Here is a 16329-nt window from a genome sequence, read left to right as displayed (position 1 = left end):
AAAAATATTCTTAAGCTATTAAAAATAATTTTAAAATGTCCTTATTCCATCTATAGATTTAAAAATTCCCTAAACATTTTCTTTAGGCTCAAAAATGCCTTTTAGTTAACAGCATCTAATGTAGAATTTAACCAAACAAATGACCAACTTTCATTATAAATAATATTTTTTCTCATATTATTAATATAATAAATCAACAAATAATATATACACAAATAAATAAAGACTGAGGTACTGGTATTTTCTTTTTCCATAATTAGCCTTTAAGCGGTTCTCCATCAAATGCGAAATTCAAGAAGCTTTCTAATTTCAAAATCTTAGCTCTCACACAGCTGCACCCGAAAATTACGAAAAGCCTCTCCAATATCTCTTTATCTTCAACTCTTTTGATCTACTCATAGTATTTCTTACACTTGTTGACTATCAAGTCGCCGATCTTTGACTCAGATAACAATGGAGAATCTCATAGCATTAGTTAACAGATTACAGAGAGCTTGTACTGCACTTGGAGATCACGGAGAAGAGAGTTCGTTGCCTACTCTTTGGGATGCTTTGCCTACTATCGCCGTCGTCGGTGGACAGGTTTTTTCACACATCTAGATTCTCTCAATTTTTCATATATTCTGTTCCGTTTGCCTTTTAATTTGTTCAGTCAAGTACTTTGAAGCAAACTCAAATTCTGTTTTATTGCGGTGTTTTATGTATGAATCTGGAAATGTTAGCTGGCGATTGGAAATTTTTGAATGTTATTACTTCGTTTGAATCGTCGTTCGTCTTAATTGAGCTTGAATTTGTTGGTTTGCGTGTTTATTGAAGTCAGATCTGCGTTTTTGTATTGTGTTTTTGTACTATTATGTTCACAATTTCTGTAAGTAGTTTTGTTTGTTGCCTTATCTCCGTTCCTTCCATTTTTGGTCATTTCCTTGCTATATTTTACCTGACAGTTTTGTCGTGGTAAGATATCTCCGGCTCTTGTTACTTACCTCAGTTGATTTTGTTGATAGGTTTACTTGCTTCAGCTTGATCCGATAACATTAGTCATGAAAAGTTCATATATGTAGGTTTCACATGTATTACTCTCTCTGTGCCAATTTTTGTGGCACAAGTAAACTTTGGCCATGAATTTGGACATAGAAGCTTTAAGATTTTTTTGAAATAAAATTTATATATTTGAAAACTATGGAAAAAGTACTATAAATCACAATAATTAACAAATCAAAATATTTAAAAGGCATATAAAAAATTTTTGGATGAAAAACTTGGTTGGCTCTTGAAATTCCAACCGTGCCACATAAATTTGGACGGCAAAGAATTGTTAAAGTATTCTCTGAATTTTCTTTATGTGATGATATTTGTCTGGATAATTATTTGACTCATATAATATATTAGTGATACTGAAAAAATATTTGAGAATTTAGTTTGCTAGAAAAAGCATCATATTTGAAGTTTTAAAATTGAATAGTTTAATGAATTTGAATTCTTGAGGGTTGTACAGTTCTATAGAAATAAACATTTTGGAATGTCTCAAAAAGGATTGGAAGGAGCTGGACCGAGTATGTATGTTATTTGAATTATTTAGGACCGACTTTTTTCTAGCTTTATTTGGGTTGAGGCTTTGAGAATTTTGGTTCATGTTAGGCACATGTGAAGGGGCAGTCTAGTATTATAGTTTCTTTATTAAAATGTAGAATCTGACTGTAATATACAGTATATGTTTGTCTTCAATGAAGAAGTTTTATGAGCTGCTTGACATCAATGATATGAATGTGCTGTTCCATAGCTTGATACATTTCTGAGTGTGCATTCTATGCAAATATACAATCACTGTTGTGGTAAATGGACGTTTGGGTCTGGAAGTGAGTAATCTGATGCCTTTTCTGCTCAACTAAAACTTGGGTGCATGCTAATAGTTTTCTAATGGTGGTGTGCATGACCTGTATCATGTATCACACGTCTCCTCTGTGATAATATATCTTATATTGTGTACTTAATGTCTTCCAAAAACTATTGATTCCGTAGATTTGTAGGTTTATTTTGCATTTATGTTGCTTAACTCCATCTTTTGGATGACTTGTAGAGTTCTGGGAAATCTTCAGTGCTTGAGAGCATTGTTGGAAAAGATTTTTTGCCTCGTGGATCAGGTAATAATTTCATCAATTGGAATCATAGATGCAAAACTTTAACAATACCAGAATTCTCACATATCATGTACAGGAATTGTCACCCGCCGCCCCCTTGTCCTACAGCTTCATCGGATAGATGAAGGTAGAGAATATGCAGAATTTGGACACCTACCAAGGAAGAGGTTTACTGATTTTGGTGAGTTTTTGACAAGCAATACTACCGTATTATTTGCTCAATTCTTGTTTTCATCTTCTGCATGTAGCACCTGTCAGTGTGTGCTCTTGTTGTCATTATCTTCGGTACTTCACTAGTAAACTTTCTCTCAGCATTATTTCACTTAAGTCTCTTGTTCTTTTTGCTTCTAAGTCTTATATGTGTCTTTCAGCTGCTGTGAGGAAGGAGATTGCTGATGAGACTGATCGAGAAACAGGCCGCAGCAAACAGATTTCTAGTGTGCCAATTTATCTCAGTATATATTCTCCAAATGGTATGAAGAACTTTCATTTTCTGTTTGTGCAATTCAATTGCCTGCAATGGTGTATTTCTAAGTCCAATTGAGGTTTTTGGTGATTTTTATTTTTTGTTTTTTTGGGTAAAGGTTGTTGATGATGTATTTGTTTTGAGTAAGCAGGATGTTGAAATTTGTAGGATGAGGTTGAATTTGATTACACAAAACATGTATTTAACTGAAATCTGGTGTCAAATGTTTCTCCCACAAACTTAATGTATTCAGGTACTAGCAACTAAAAAATTGTCGCATCTGATAGCTGTCTGGAAAATTGCTTTAAAATTACTAATCACATATAGTAGATAGTTTTCTGGTGAATTCATTTGTTGTGAATGCTTTACTATTGTTACTATTTCCTTTTCAGTTATACATTCACTTGTCAAAGTCCATTTGGTGTTGAAATCAGTGTTTTTGGTAATTTGTTTCCAGTTTGGCTTGGACTTTCTAATTTTACTTGCTTGAGTTTTTTTTTTTTTTTTTAAAAGAATGGCAACTTAATTTTACTTGCCTGAATTGCAGCATTTTTGTAGCACCAATACGTTGTATAGTTATCCAAGAAGTCTGAGAAAAGATTTTCTACTCATTCCATTCTAATTTTACATTGCCTCAACATTTACTACTTCTTCTGCTTATTTTGGATTTTTGTCATGGCAGTTGTTAACTTGACCCTGATCGATCTTCCTGGACTTACAAAAGTAGCAGTTGGTGAGTATAGGGTTTCTGTTCATTTGTGTCATTAATTTCAAATGGAGAAAAATGTATATTGAGGATTCATATAACGTACCCGAACATGTTGCATTGATACATAGCTTTTGTTTTCAAAACAAAAACTGTTGCGGAATTGAAATTCTGTCCATTGAATTAATGTAGAGGGACAGCCTGACAGCATTGTGCAAGACATTGAAAACATGGTTCGGTCTTATATTGAGAAGGTCAGTTATACTAGTCTTTTATCCAAGAGAAAACGTTCCAGTGTATAGTGTTAACATTTTGGAAAACGATAATACTACAGTTCTCTGATATTTCAGTAGTTTGCTATGCTTGCTCTAATATGCCTGGAAACATCTAACATATGTTTAAAGATCTCAGTTTACTCTTAATTCTTGTGAAAATCATTGCCTTCTGTTTTCTTGACATTGCAGCCCAATTGTATTATTCTTGCAATTTCCCCTGCGAATCAAGATCTCGCAACATCGGATGCAATCAAGATTTCTCGCGAAGTAGACCCTAAAGGTCAGTTTCTGGGAATTTTCTTCATACAATTTTCCTTCCCTCTAGCTCTAGAGTGTTCTGAATGTGTTAATGGACATGTTCTTTTATTGGTGGGAAGTAATTGTATCTAGTTTATTATAGTTGGTTTAGTTAATTACTTTTAGGCAAATTATACACTTTAACAGAAGCTGCCACGTGCATTATGGACCTGCTACTTGATTAATAAAATTGCTTACCTTATAAAAAACTGACAACTTTAGTGTAGACATGAAAAACTTTATCCACCTTCTCTACCTTTCTCCAAAACCTATCTTTAGCATCACAAAGTTCAAGTCCAATTCACATTCTCTAGATCCAACTACCATTCAAGAAGCCACTGCCTCATTTTCCACCAATCGTGCGTCTATAATTTATCTGCCCTCCACAAACGCAAACACATTCAAGATTTCCCCAAACCCAAACTCATTTTCCATCAAACGCTAGTCTCCCAAGCTATTGATGACATTGCTGACTCCTCTTCTCATTTTTCTCCCTTTTTTAGCCCCCCATACCTCCATTTTTTCTAGATCTCCCAATTCATTCATTACCTCCCTCATCTTAACCTGCACCCTTCCAAAGACGTCCCAATTCCACTCCTTGTCCTGTTTAACAGTATCTTAGTCAAGCAAATGCAGTTTCACTTCATCTAGAACAGAATTCTGAGGATATTCCACTTTAACTGAATTACAAGTGCATTTTTGTTCCTATGTTGCTTGGACTCTTCAAAAATGTCAACGGGTGCTTGCCAGGTTCTCCAAAAGTAGTGTATTTTTGGAGAATTCGGCATGGGTGCGGCATTGAAAGTGAAGAGTCCGCACAACTTACACCCTAGGTTTTTTGACTTTGAATCAAAGATTAAGTCGTACAACTTTTTTTTATTTGATAAAGAAAATTAGGTCATACAGCTTTTATATCTTCTTTAAGCAAATTGAAGTCTCTTATCCTATATTAACTTCCCAGTGCTCACATTCTTCAAGATGAAGAGTTAGGAAACTTAATACAACATAGACCTTCAAAACAACATGTACTTCATATTTTTACTTATCTCGTTTACGTTGGCAAAGCTCCAATATATGAAGCCCTTAATGTTTTTCAAGTTTGTCCAGTGTGTAATTTCTTTTCTTTTGATGAAAAGAAAGATCATCACTGTTTTCCTACTTATCCAAAAAGAAAGAGGAAAAAATGAAGGCAAGAAAGACCATCCTGTTTCGTAACTAAAACACAATCACCACTAGTGAAGTCTAGTGAGACTTGTTTTTTTTTAATTTTATGCTTATCTTTATTTGAGCATTGATTACCTTTTGCTTGTCGTTTTGCAAATTTGTTCTTGTTGTAGGTATGTCCATTCAATTATCTTGTACAACTCAGAGAACTATTGTTCTCACACTCATTTGTGATCATTTTTTGATTGAGCAAATAATGTAGTTTAAGTTTTATCTAGGTTCATAATCTCAGCCCATTTGCTATCTTCTGACTCTTCTCATCTTTTCCTTGTGGGGTAATGCGCTAGCTGGATGCTATTTTTACAATATGGTTCATTCTCGGTCAAGATTATGTATACTCATATCAAGAAGAATTTCATCTCTTTAACACTCTTTGACTCAGTATCTGACCACTTGTCTCAGGAGAAAGGACATTTGGAGTTTTGACCAAGATTGATCTCATGGATAAGGGTACCGATGCTGTTGATGTAAGCTTTTATTTGGTTAATAATAATTACTGCTATACTTGTTGGAACATGCATTTTTACTTATATGTAGCTTTAATTGAGGATATATGAGTATGTACCTCATTTATTTTTGTATCCTTTAGATAAATCTAGAGACGAGTTGTTTTTAGTCTTTTCATTCCCCCTTTGGATCTCAAATTTATGTCATAACTTGATTTTTTAAGTTTGATAGTTAACCGTACATGGGTCTATCCGGAACAACCTCTATACCTCACAAATGTAGGGGTAAGGTCTACGTATTCTCCACCCTCCTCAGACCCCACTTTTGGTAATATACTAGGTATGTTGTTGTTCTTGTAGTTAACCGTACATGGGTCTTTCGGAAGCAACCTCTCTACCCTGCAAAGGTAGGGGTAAGGTCTGCATATATCCCACTCTCTCCAGACCCCACTTGTGGGAATATACAAGTATGTTGTTGTTGTTGTTGTAGTTTACCGTACATACATACAGCTTTACAAAGTTCAAGGGAAAAAAGGAATATCGGGACTTTTGTTGTACCTGTTAAGACATTTTTGTGACTATAAAGCATGTCATTAAATGTAAATGAGAAATTTAAAGTTAACTTGTTGCCTCGTATAGAAAGGTGGTGTTCTTTTTGGAACAAAACTAATAAGGAAATAATGCCACATAAAATGGAACAACAGGATGAGTTACATTGGGAAAAATGGGGAAGTATCTTTTATGTAAAGAGAAATACTGAAGCTTCCGTGATGAGATAAGGAACCTCTGTACATAAAATGAAGCAGAGGGATAAATAGAGTTTCATAATTTTTTTAGTTTTCAAAGAACTTGTGTAATTTGAGTTTAATTGGGTTAGTCTGAGCATCTCAAAATACTACCTTTTGGAATAGAAAAAGGCACTTCTTCATGCCCTCTTGACATTTGTGGGTGCAAAAGTGGTAATCATATCTTAACTTGTTCTGCAAACGTGTTTGTTGGTATCCACTGGTTAATTCATATTCCTATGGTTTATGCTTTCTGATTAAAATTTGTGCTTCCATCAAGATGTCTCTCACCATTTACTGGAAAAAATTACAATGGTTCTTATTTACTTACAAATATCATCAATTGTTGATTATACTAAATCATGTTCTTGGATTTCCAGATGTTGGAAGGAAAATCATATAAGCTACAGTTTCCATGGATTGGTGTTGTCAATCGTTCACAAGCTGATATCAACAAAAATGTGGATATGATTGCTGCTAGGCGTAGGGAGAGCGAATACTTTTCTAGTACCCCTGAGTACCGGCATCTTGCTCACAGGATGGGTTCAGAACATCTTGGGAAAGTTATGTCGAAAGTATGTCATATTTTTTCTTATGGAATTAGTATTCAGGGGTTGAACCTTTTTTTTTTTTATAAAAACTTGCGCATTGTTCATCTTTTTTCACTTTTTTGCCTCCAATGAAATTCCTCTTGGTACTCTAAATGAAGCCTTTAAGGTCTTTATTCTTTTCCTATTTGATGTAGACTTGTAGGTTGTGGTTTATGCTGGATAGCTAACTGTTTTTCTTTGATTTTCTGTCTGCATTTTTAGCATTTGGAGTCTGTTATCAAGTCTCGGATTCCAGGTCTCCAGTCTCTTATCAACAAAACCATAATTGAGCTAGAAACTGAGTTGAGCCGTCTGGGAAAGCCCATTGCCACGGATGCGGGAGTATGTATCCTATTTTAAATCTCTACCTCTCTGTTGTGTTGGTTATTGAATCCTGTGAGGCAATTTACTTTCTTCGTACTTCCGTTAGCTTGTAGAATACAAGTCTACTTTTGTTGCTCTTCTAAGTGTGAATCATATGTCTTGGGGTTTTGCATGTTCTGATCAGGGAAAATTGTACATGATAATGGAAATCTGTCGTAGTTTTGATGGAAATTTCAAAGAACATCTTGATGGAGTGTAAGTGTTCCATGTTTATTTTTTGTTAACATATCCAAGTAAACTATATTTTTATGTGGTCTAAGTTTGTTTTCTGATGTCTGAATGTCACAGTCGACCAGGAGGTGATAAAATATATTATGTCTTTGATAATCAGCTCCCAGCTGCATTGAAAAGGCTGCAATTTGACAAGCAACTTTCGATGGACAATGTAAGGAAACTTATAACTGAAGCGGATGGATATCAACCGCATTTGATAGCTCCTGAACAAGGATATCGTCGTCTCATTGAATCTTCCATAGTTTCTATGAAGGGTCCTGCTGAAGCAGCTGTTGATGCGGTATGGATTTTTGCCCCCTGTTGAATGTACCTAAAATATACTATTATAAGTTGCACTGTGTATAATGGTTTCAGCTAGCTTTATTATCTTTTCTGAATGGGTGAGATGTTCCCTTTTCTTCTGCCATTTTTTTATGAAGCCCCTGTTCATCAGCAATTGCTTCTTCTTTGTCCTTTTTTGGGATTTCCACTTTACTATTCTGACTCAAATTATCGAGAATTGGAATGAAACAGGTCCTCAAATGGAGCAAGCTAGATAATGAGGATTCTTATAGCAGACCCAACTTCATTGAAATTGAGGCTTAATTGTTGTTGTTTGCTGCTTTTTGTTGATTTACATTTCAGGTTTCTATATGGAGTAGTAAGGTGTGTAGTAGCTGGGGAAGGAATTTCACCAAGGGATTCAAAAAAAAAATAGGTCAAAATGCACAATTAGGAGTTGAATCTGCAACCTAGAGCATTTTTTAAACCTTTGCCACTTATACTAAAGCTCCTTCAGAGGATTCAACACTTCATATATATATATATATACATATTTTTTTTGCAAGTCCACTACATGGCTGTAGTAGCATTGTACCTATTTTTAAATTTGTAAGATGTCCCTAACAAGTAACAACACGTTAATCATGATTAATCAGAGGAGCTATTTTGTCAACAACAACAACAATAACAAATCCAGTGAAATCCCACAAAGTAGGGTCTGGGAAGGGGAGAGTGCATGCAAACCTTATACTACCTCTTAGAGGTAGAGAGGTTGTTTCCGAAAGACACCCGACTCAAGCAAATCAATTGTCTTTCACAAAAAGTTAATCCCAATTGTCTTCTCTTTTTTCCTTCCTTTCTTTCTATCGTCCATGGTAAAACCAAAGAAGAAAGATACTGAGCTGTTTGGAACATTAGTCATAACCAAAGATACTTTCTTCTCTCCCACCTTTACTGTGATTCCAATTCGTCATAGTCAGTATCAAGAAAAGTATTAGGTAGAAGAGACGGAAGAGGCCACATCAAGAGTGAAAAGAGAATGATCCAAATAGCATGAGAAGAGGAAAGAGGGGGGGGGGGGGATCAATTTCAACTTCAGTGCAATAGGACAAAAAGGCCCTTTTGACCAATGAAGTGATCATTTAAAACTAAAGAGTATTCAAGGAAAATACAAAAATGAGGGTAATGCTAATCTACTATGGCCATGTAGTAGTTAGCACGCTGTATTCATTGTATGGTTTTTCCAACAAGGGGATACAGTTGAACGCTCTCCTGCCAATATAACTTTGCGGTTGGGTTGCTTAACTTTTCTACCCAAACTAGACAAACTTCTAATTTAATCTCTTCTGGTGATTGGCTACCATTAAAGTGGATGTTTCTCACTTTAATGACATCAAACATCACTTGGCCCAGTGTCTATGAAATGTTATTTCAGTTCTATCAAGTTTAAGTTGGCTTGGTTTTCGTTTGAGTCTTGTCATGTTACAGATATTTGTATGCCAGTTGCAATATTCATATAACCGACCCCACCTTGTTTGATATTGAGACGTAGTTGTTTTAGTCTTGTCATGTTACAAATAACAATAGCAATGAGACTTGAAGCGTGGTAATGTAATATGAGTAGATGAGGTGTTTTATGACATTGGGATGAGTACCACGTTCATTCTGAGAATGCCAGTTGCTTCTCAGTGTTGCAGCTTTTGGAGCTTTGATAATGTGTACTGCTCAAAGTTGGCATTACTAGGTAAAGTACAAACTACTGCACAAAATGATATTAGGAAATAATTTTTGAAAGAGGAAGTTAAGCTGGAAATTGGCAACTGTGGGTCTTCTGGTTGAGGATCACTTTGTCAATAATGTCAACCGAAGTAGATATGTGTAATTTGTTACTGGGATTGAACTATTGTGGTTAATGGATATCCTGATTTTGACTTCTTGTGTGATCTTTCTTGGGGTTATCTAACTAGGTGATTTGGTTCATTTTGTTAAATTGGACAAGATTCTAGATGAATTAATGTGAAGATTTGGTGGAAAGATAATTTCATTGGTACAAAAAGTCAAGATATTAATTTTGTAGATGAAAGTTTGGTAAACTATAAAATGGTTTCACAAGTTAAACCTTGACATTTTGACACAGAGATGTCATGGATGACATCAAGAACAAAAATCCATCCCTATAAATAGGTAGAGCTTGATTTATTTGAAACACACCTCTCACTTGCTTTCTTATTTTCTAAGGCATTTGATCATCTTTCTCTCTTGTAGTATTTCACTTGTATTCTTTTGGAGTGAAATAAATATTGGTTGATTGTGTCCGAGGATTAGACAAAAGAAAATAAAATTTTGCCGAACCTCGTAAATTTCTGGTGTTCATTTTATTGTTGTCTCATTTACTATTTATTAGCTGCCTTTAAATATAGTAGTTGTGATTTCATCACTCTCTATATATTCGACTTCCGCAACAATTGGCATCAAAACCAAGGTTTAATCTGAGTATGCTTTGTGGTTGCAGCACAGTCTGAATTTCCACATCAGAAAAGATTTACTTTGATCTTTTGCATTGTTAGCTAATAAATAATATTTGTAGCAAAAGTGGAAGATAAGGAAAATGAGTCCATATCAAATGTCAATAATAGGTCCTTGTTGGCATCTACGCTTATGACAAGAATTGTGTCAAATGCGAAATTTTCAGTTGAAATTTTTGACGGATCAGGACATTTTGGAATCTGGCAGGGCGAGGTCCTTGATGTCCTTTTTCAACAAAGGTTAGACATTGCCATAGAAGAAAAGAAACCAGATAGTGTAGGAGAAGAAGATTGGAAGATTATCAATCGTGTTGCTTGAAGTACCATTCGATCTTACCTTGCAAGAGAACAAAAGTATCCACACACAAAGGGAATGATGAATGATCACATCACCAGCTTTAATAAGTTGGCGACAAATTTGTAGAATATGGATGTAACTTTTACTGATGGAGATATGGGTTTAATGTTAAGTTCACTTCCTGATGAGTTTGAGCACCTTGAAACTACTTTACTTCATGGGAATGATGAAGTATTTCTCAAAGAAGTTTGTTCTGCCTTGTATACTTATGAACAAAGAAAGAGAGAAAAACAAAAAGGTGAAGAAGCAGAAGCACTGTTCGTGAGAGGTTGTTCTCAAAATTAGACGAGAACGAAGAAAGGAAGATTCAAGTCAAGATCCAGGCCCATCAAAGATGAATGTGCCTTTTGCCGAGAAAAAAGGCACTAGAAGAAACACTGTTCAAAGTTGAAAAGAAGATCAAATGCCTTAGAAGATGAGAAGACAAGTGAGAGGTGTGTTTCAAATAAATCAAGAGCTACCTATTTATATGAATGAATTCTTGTTCTTGATGTCATCCATGACATCACTATGTGTCAAAATGTCAAGGTTTAACTTGTGAAATCATTTTATGGTTTACCAAACTTTCACCTGCAAAATTACTATCTTGACTTTTTGTACCAATGAAGAATTATCTTCCTATCAAATTTTCACAATAACTAATTTATAATCTTGTCAAATTTAACAAATCTCCACCTTGACAAGATTCTTCATTTCCAACTTTCTCTCAACAATTTCTTTTGATTGTGTCTTCAACCTCAATCTTTAATGTTCAACAATGTTGATCAAGTTCAAACAATGTTGACACTTGACTGTAGTCAACAATTGCTTTGTCTACCATTGAGGTAGAGTACATGGCAATTACAGAGGTTGTGAAAGAGGCAATTTGGCTTCAAGGGTTGCTTAGAGAGCTGGGTATTGGACAAGAATGTATCACAATATTTTGTGATAGTCAAAATGCTATTCAATTAGCAAAGAACCAAGTTTATCATGTAAGGACGAAGCACATTGATGCCCGATATCATTTTGTACGAGACATCATAGAAGAAGGTGGCTGACAAAAGTGGTGGCTGCGGTCAAGTTTCAGCATTGTTTAAACTTGATCAACACTGTTGAATATTGTAGATTGAGGTTGAAGACACTCAAAAGTTGTTTTTTAGAGAGTTGAAAATGGAGAATCTTGCCAAGGTGGAGGTTTTTTAAATTTGACAAGATTCTAGATGAATTAATGTGAAGATTTGATAGGAAGATAATTCTTCATTGGTACAAAAAGTCAAGATAGTAATTTTGTAGGTGAAAGTTTGATAAACCATAAAATGTTTTCACAAGTTAAACCTTGACATTTTAACACATAGTGATATCATGGATGATATCAAGAACAAAAATCCATCCCTATAAATAGGTAGCTCCTGATTCATTTGAAACACACCTCTCACTTGCCTTCTTATCTTCTAAGGCATTTGATCATCTTTCTCTCTTGTAGTATTTCACTTGTATTCTTTTGGAGTGAAATAAATATTGGTTGATTGCGTTTGAGATTTATTTTGCCGAACATCATAAATTTTTGGTGTTCTTTTTATTGTTGTCTCATTTACTATTTGTTAGCTGCTTTTAGATATAGTAGTTGTGATTTCATCACTCTCTATATATCCGGCTTCCGCAACACATTCAGAGACAGATCTGTTCTGTCCCACTGCTTGGTATCTGTGGGGCTTTACTTGTGCACTTCCTGTGAAGTGATTTTCTCGATGTCTACCCTTGTACCATGTTAGATAACATTTGGAAATTTGTGAACTTGAGGGTGTGACCTTGATGTTGAGCTTCATATCTTGGTTAGCCTTCTGCAAGGTCAAATGGGTTCTTGTGAGCTTATTGTCACGGACTTAGACTTCAACTAAGACCTTCGTGCGGCACTTGACAACTTACTCACGAATCTTTTACGATCTTGCAAGCTCAAGTAAGCCTTTAAGACTAGATCGCTAAGGGAACGCTAGATTATAAGAAAGACAAGAGAGCTTTTATAAAGAAGGCTTTGTATTACTTGGAAGAATGCTTTATTTCTGAATAGTTTGTTACAAATGAATGCCCTCTCTATTTATGCTAGTCCTAAGGGGCTTGAGTGTAAATAAAAATTGCTATACAAGTTCTTCCATATTTATAAAGAAGTCCCTCTCTAGACTTCTCTACACACTCTAGAGAAATCTAGATCTTCCAAGACTAATTTGCAAGATTCTAGATTTCTCTTAGTCTTTTCAAGCATTCTCTTGGATATTCTAGAGCTTTCTATTAACCTCTCCAAGACTCTAGTTTTTTTCCCCTTCTTCATGATCAAGTGGCGGGTCATGACATTATGCTCCTTATACTTACCAAACACTAGAAAATAAGTAAGAAACTCACTTGTTTTCTGAGAAAACATTTTCCTTCAGATCAAACACACCCTAATGAAAAAATGGGAATATTAAAAATATAAAATTAAAGAGATTTCAAATATAGAATAGCATCAAATCATTTGGAGAGGACCAAAAAGGAAAGAGTGCCATATAACACTGGATGGCGGGGAGGGGGGGGGGGGTATCATCTAAGGAAAGATGGCACAGGACGAACTCTTATTACTATCGAATCTTTTTTCCTCCCTGTCAACTTGACCTACAAATCTTGTTAATTTCCTATAAAAAAACAAAAAAAGTTGTGAAAGAAGTAGAATTTAGTTATCTATATGTAATCTTGTAGATTCCTTTCTTAAAATTTAATCAGCTAATCCGACTATTCTGACTGTAATAAGCTGCTACGAAGATTAGGAAATATTGTCTGAGTTATTTTCTGCTCAGCATGGCAGGTTTTTCTGTCATTATGGGCAAAAATCTTGTGCAGTTGAGCAAACAAATCACAGAGTACTAAGTTACTTCTTTTGTGGTGATTTTCAGGTTCATGCTATACTGAAGGAACTGATTCACAAGGCAATCAGTGAGACCGCGGCAAGTTCTCTTTCGTTTCTAATTACTGTTCTGAGTTTTTGATACATAAATTGCTATGAGTGTCTCATTGTTATAATTATTTTTATGGTGTGTTAAGTGTCTAACAACTGGACGCATGCTTCTTCTATGTGCAGGAGCTAAAGCAGTATCCCTCCCTACGAGTTGAGGTCAGCAATGCAGCTGTTGAATCACTAGAAAGGATGAGGGATGAAAGCAAAAAAGGAACTCTTCAGCTGGTTGAAATGGAGTGTAGTTACCTGACCGTAGATTTTTTCCGAAAGCTTCCTCAAGATATTGAGAAGGGAGGGAATCCGACACATTCTATTTTTGACCGCTATAATGATTCCTATCTTCGAAGGATTGGTGAGTTCTGAACTTCAATCTCCCCTTAATTCGTTGATTCTCTGAAGTGCCTTGATAAATGCATTTAGATTTACTGATAATTACGCGTAAAATAGTCATGGAAGATCTTTTTCGTTGCAACTTATTTTGAGGTATCCTCTAACTTCCTTTTATGAATAGGGTCAAATGTCTTGTCTTATGTCAATATGGTTTGTGCAACTTTGAGGAATTCAATTCCGAAGTCTGTAGTTTATGGTCAAGTACGGGAGGCCAAACGCAGCTTGCTTGACCATTTCTTCGCTGATTTAGGCAAGAAGGAGGTGAGACTCTGCCTTATTGTTCATCTACCTGAAACCCTTTCTGGGTAGGAGAGTAGTGTAGCAATGATATGACTTAAACGAATAGTAATGTTTACATACCAACCCTTTTTCTTTTTCTGTTTTTGCAGGGGAAACAGCTGGGTAAGTTGTTGGATGAGGATCCAGCAATTATGCAGCGCCGCCTCTCTCTGGCAAAGAGACTCGAGTTGTACAGAGCTGCTCAAGCTGAGATTGATTCAGTAGCATGGTCTAAGTAAACACAACTACACAAGCTTCCATTTTTCATCACTTCTCGTTCACCACGATTTGCATATAGGGATAGGTGGCTGGTGATTCTTTGCCTCGATATGTATTTCTTCTTGTAGTAGTAATAAGGCTGCTGCTTGCGTGGTTAGTCTTATCGACAGTACTAAAAGGCAAGTATATCGACTTGATGTTGCTAATACATAGAAAACCTCTTTGCTTGTGCCTTGTAGAGTATATATTGAATGCGATGTCTTGCCATCTCCTCTCACATTTTGGCAGGATCAATGCGTCTATGATATAGTGACAGAATTAGCAGAGTCACGTCTGATTGATTTTGTGTGACTTTTTCTCTTTTGTTGGCTCTTATTACTTGGGGTTTTGATTGCAGCAATGAGATGAGTATTTCCTTGCGAAACCTCTGCGTACTAAGCGACCGTTGAGCTTAGCACAATATGCAAAGTAAAGGATTACTTTCCATTTGCTGCTATCAGGAAAAGCTTTGGAAATACGTACCGTTTAAAACATGAAAACGAAAGAAAAAGGTTTGCCCTTTCTTTTGGAGAAACAAGAAGATGATTTTAGGTCATGAAAAAACATAAACATTAAAGTGTATGTTGGCTCGACTCGACCTCAATCATATTGCACGAAGCTCAGGAGGGTTTGGACCTCCAAATAGATCCCCACCTAATGCGAATCTGGATTAATCGGACTCTAATGTGGGATACTGGCCACCTAATGGAAAATTGAAAAAAAGCTAGAATAATTGATGAAATTCGGGAAAAACATGGAAGCGGTCACTATACTAGGGGGGGGGGGCAAGACATGACCGCGACTTAAGAAACGTTTAGCTTGAAACTATTAAATTTTACCCGAGATAGGGGAAGCTTTTATTTTGTTATATCATCTTCCTTGGAGAGACTTCATACCCTTCTTTCGGATCTCTACTTCAATTGCATTCATCAGTTGGATGAGAGTGAGAATAGAAAGAAAGTCGGGAGGAAGAATGGAGTATAGCATTACCTCTAGAGTACAATTTTCTTTTTTTGAATATCCTCTTTCCTTGGATTAGTACTGGGACGCATATATCAAAAACTTAGTGTGAAATTCTTTTTTTTCCCCAACGACAAAGGAACTTACGGGCGGGGCATTTTCGGGGACTAGCCCGCTTCCCATTCCGATTATCTCCTACAATAAGTTGACCAACGGAAAGCATGGGACTTTTATACGGCTCATTCTACAACAAGAAAATCGTCTTTCTGACATAGGCGGGCCCTCCGTCTTGGAGCCCTTAAGCTGGTTGTACTTTTAAGTTCGTTCAATTCACACAGGCAGGGTGATTGAGGTGCGTGCTTCAACATCTTCACTGCTCGGAGAGGAATGAATTCTTCTCCAAATCATCTCTTCCTTTATTGTTGTTAAGAAAGAAGTCAATTACGTTCGAGCTTTTTGTCAGTCAATTGATTGGCGCATGAACGAAGCAGTAACAGAGCATGTACGCGACGATCAAACACGAAGTTTGTCTTGGATAAGGGTTTTTTTCTCTAATACCTGAAGTTCGAAATACTTAATAGCTAACGTGGAATTCTAAAGGACTCTTTCATATTGCACCGGTGCTGAACAAGCACCGAACGGTGTGAACAAACACCGGCTTCTTGCCGATTTGCGTTAGTGAAGCTAATAGTTCGGACATGCTTAAGTTGAACTCACTTTGGCTCCGCTCGACTTGGACTGAGTTTATTCGACTTGACGTCCAGGCCTACGTGTGCCATGTTATTTTA

General features: G+C 36.0%; 1 protein-coding gene across 1 annotated transcript; it reads left to right on the top strand.

Annotated features, from left to right (window-relative positions):
• Positions 1 to 272: 272 nt before the first annotated feature.
• Positions 273 to 14893, top strand: LOC129880729 (dynamin-related protein 5A-like). The gene is made up of 16 exons (XM_055954905.1): positions 273 to 582; positions 2078 to 2141; positions 2215 to 2319; positions 2510 to 2611; positions 3287 to 3337; positions 3503 to 3564; positions 3775 to 3865; positions 5509 to 5573; positions 6718 to 6912; positions 7150 to 7269; positions 7436 to 7506; positions 7600 to 7825; positions 13593 to 13643; positions 13778 to 14006; positions 14166 to 14305; positions 14434 to 14893. Exons 1-16 carry the CDS (start codon positions 454 to 456, stop codon positions 14560 to 14562), a joined length of 1830 nt encoding a protein of 609 aa, XP_055810880.1. The 5' UTR covers positions 273 to 453; the 3' UTR covers positions 14563 to 14893.
• The last annotated feature ends 1436 nt before the right edge of the window (positions 14894 to 16329 follow it).

This window comes from Solanum dulcamara, chromosome 2, assembly GCF_947179165.1.
Source record: "Solanum dulcamara chromosome 2, daSolDulc1.2, whole genome shotgun sequence".
NCBI classification, from domain to species: domain Eukaryota; kingdom Viridiplantae; phylum Streptophyta; class Magnoliopsida; order Solanales; family Solanaceae; genus Solanum; species Solanum dulcamara.
Note: the sequence above shows the minus strand (reverse complement) of the source record. Positions and strands in the feature narration are given on the sequence as shown.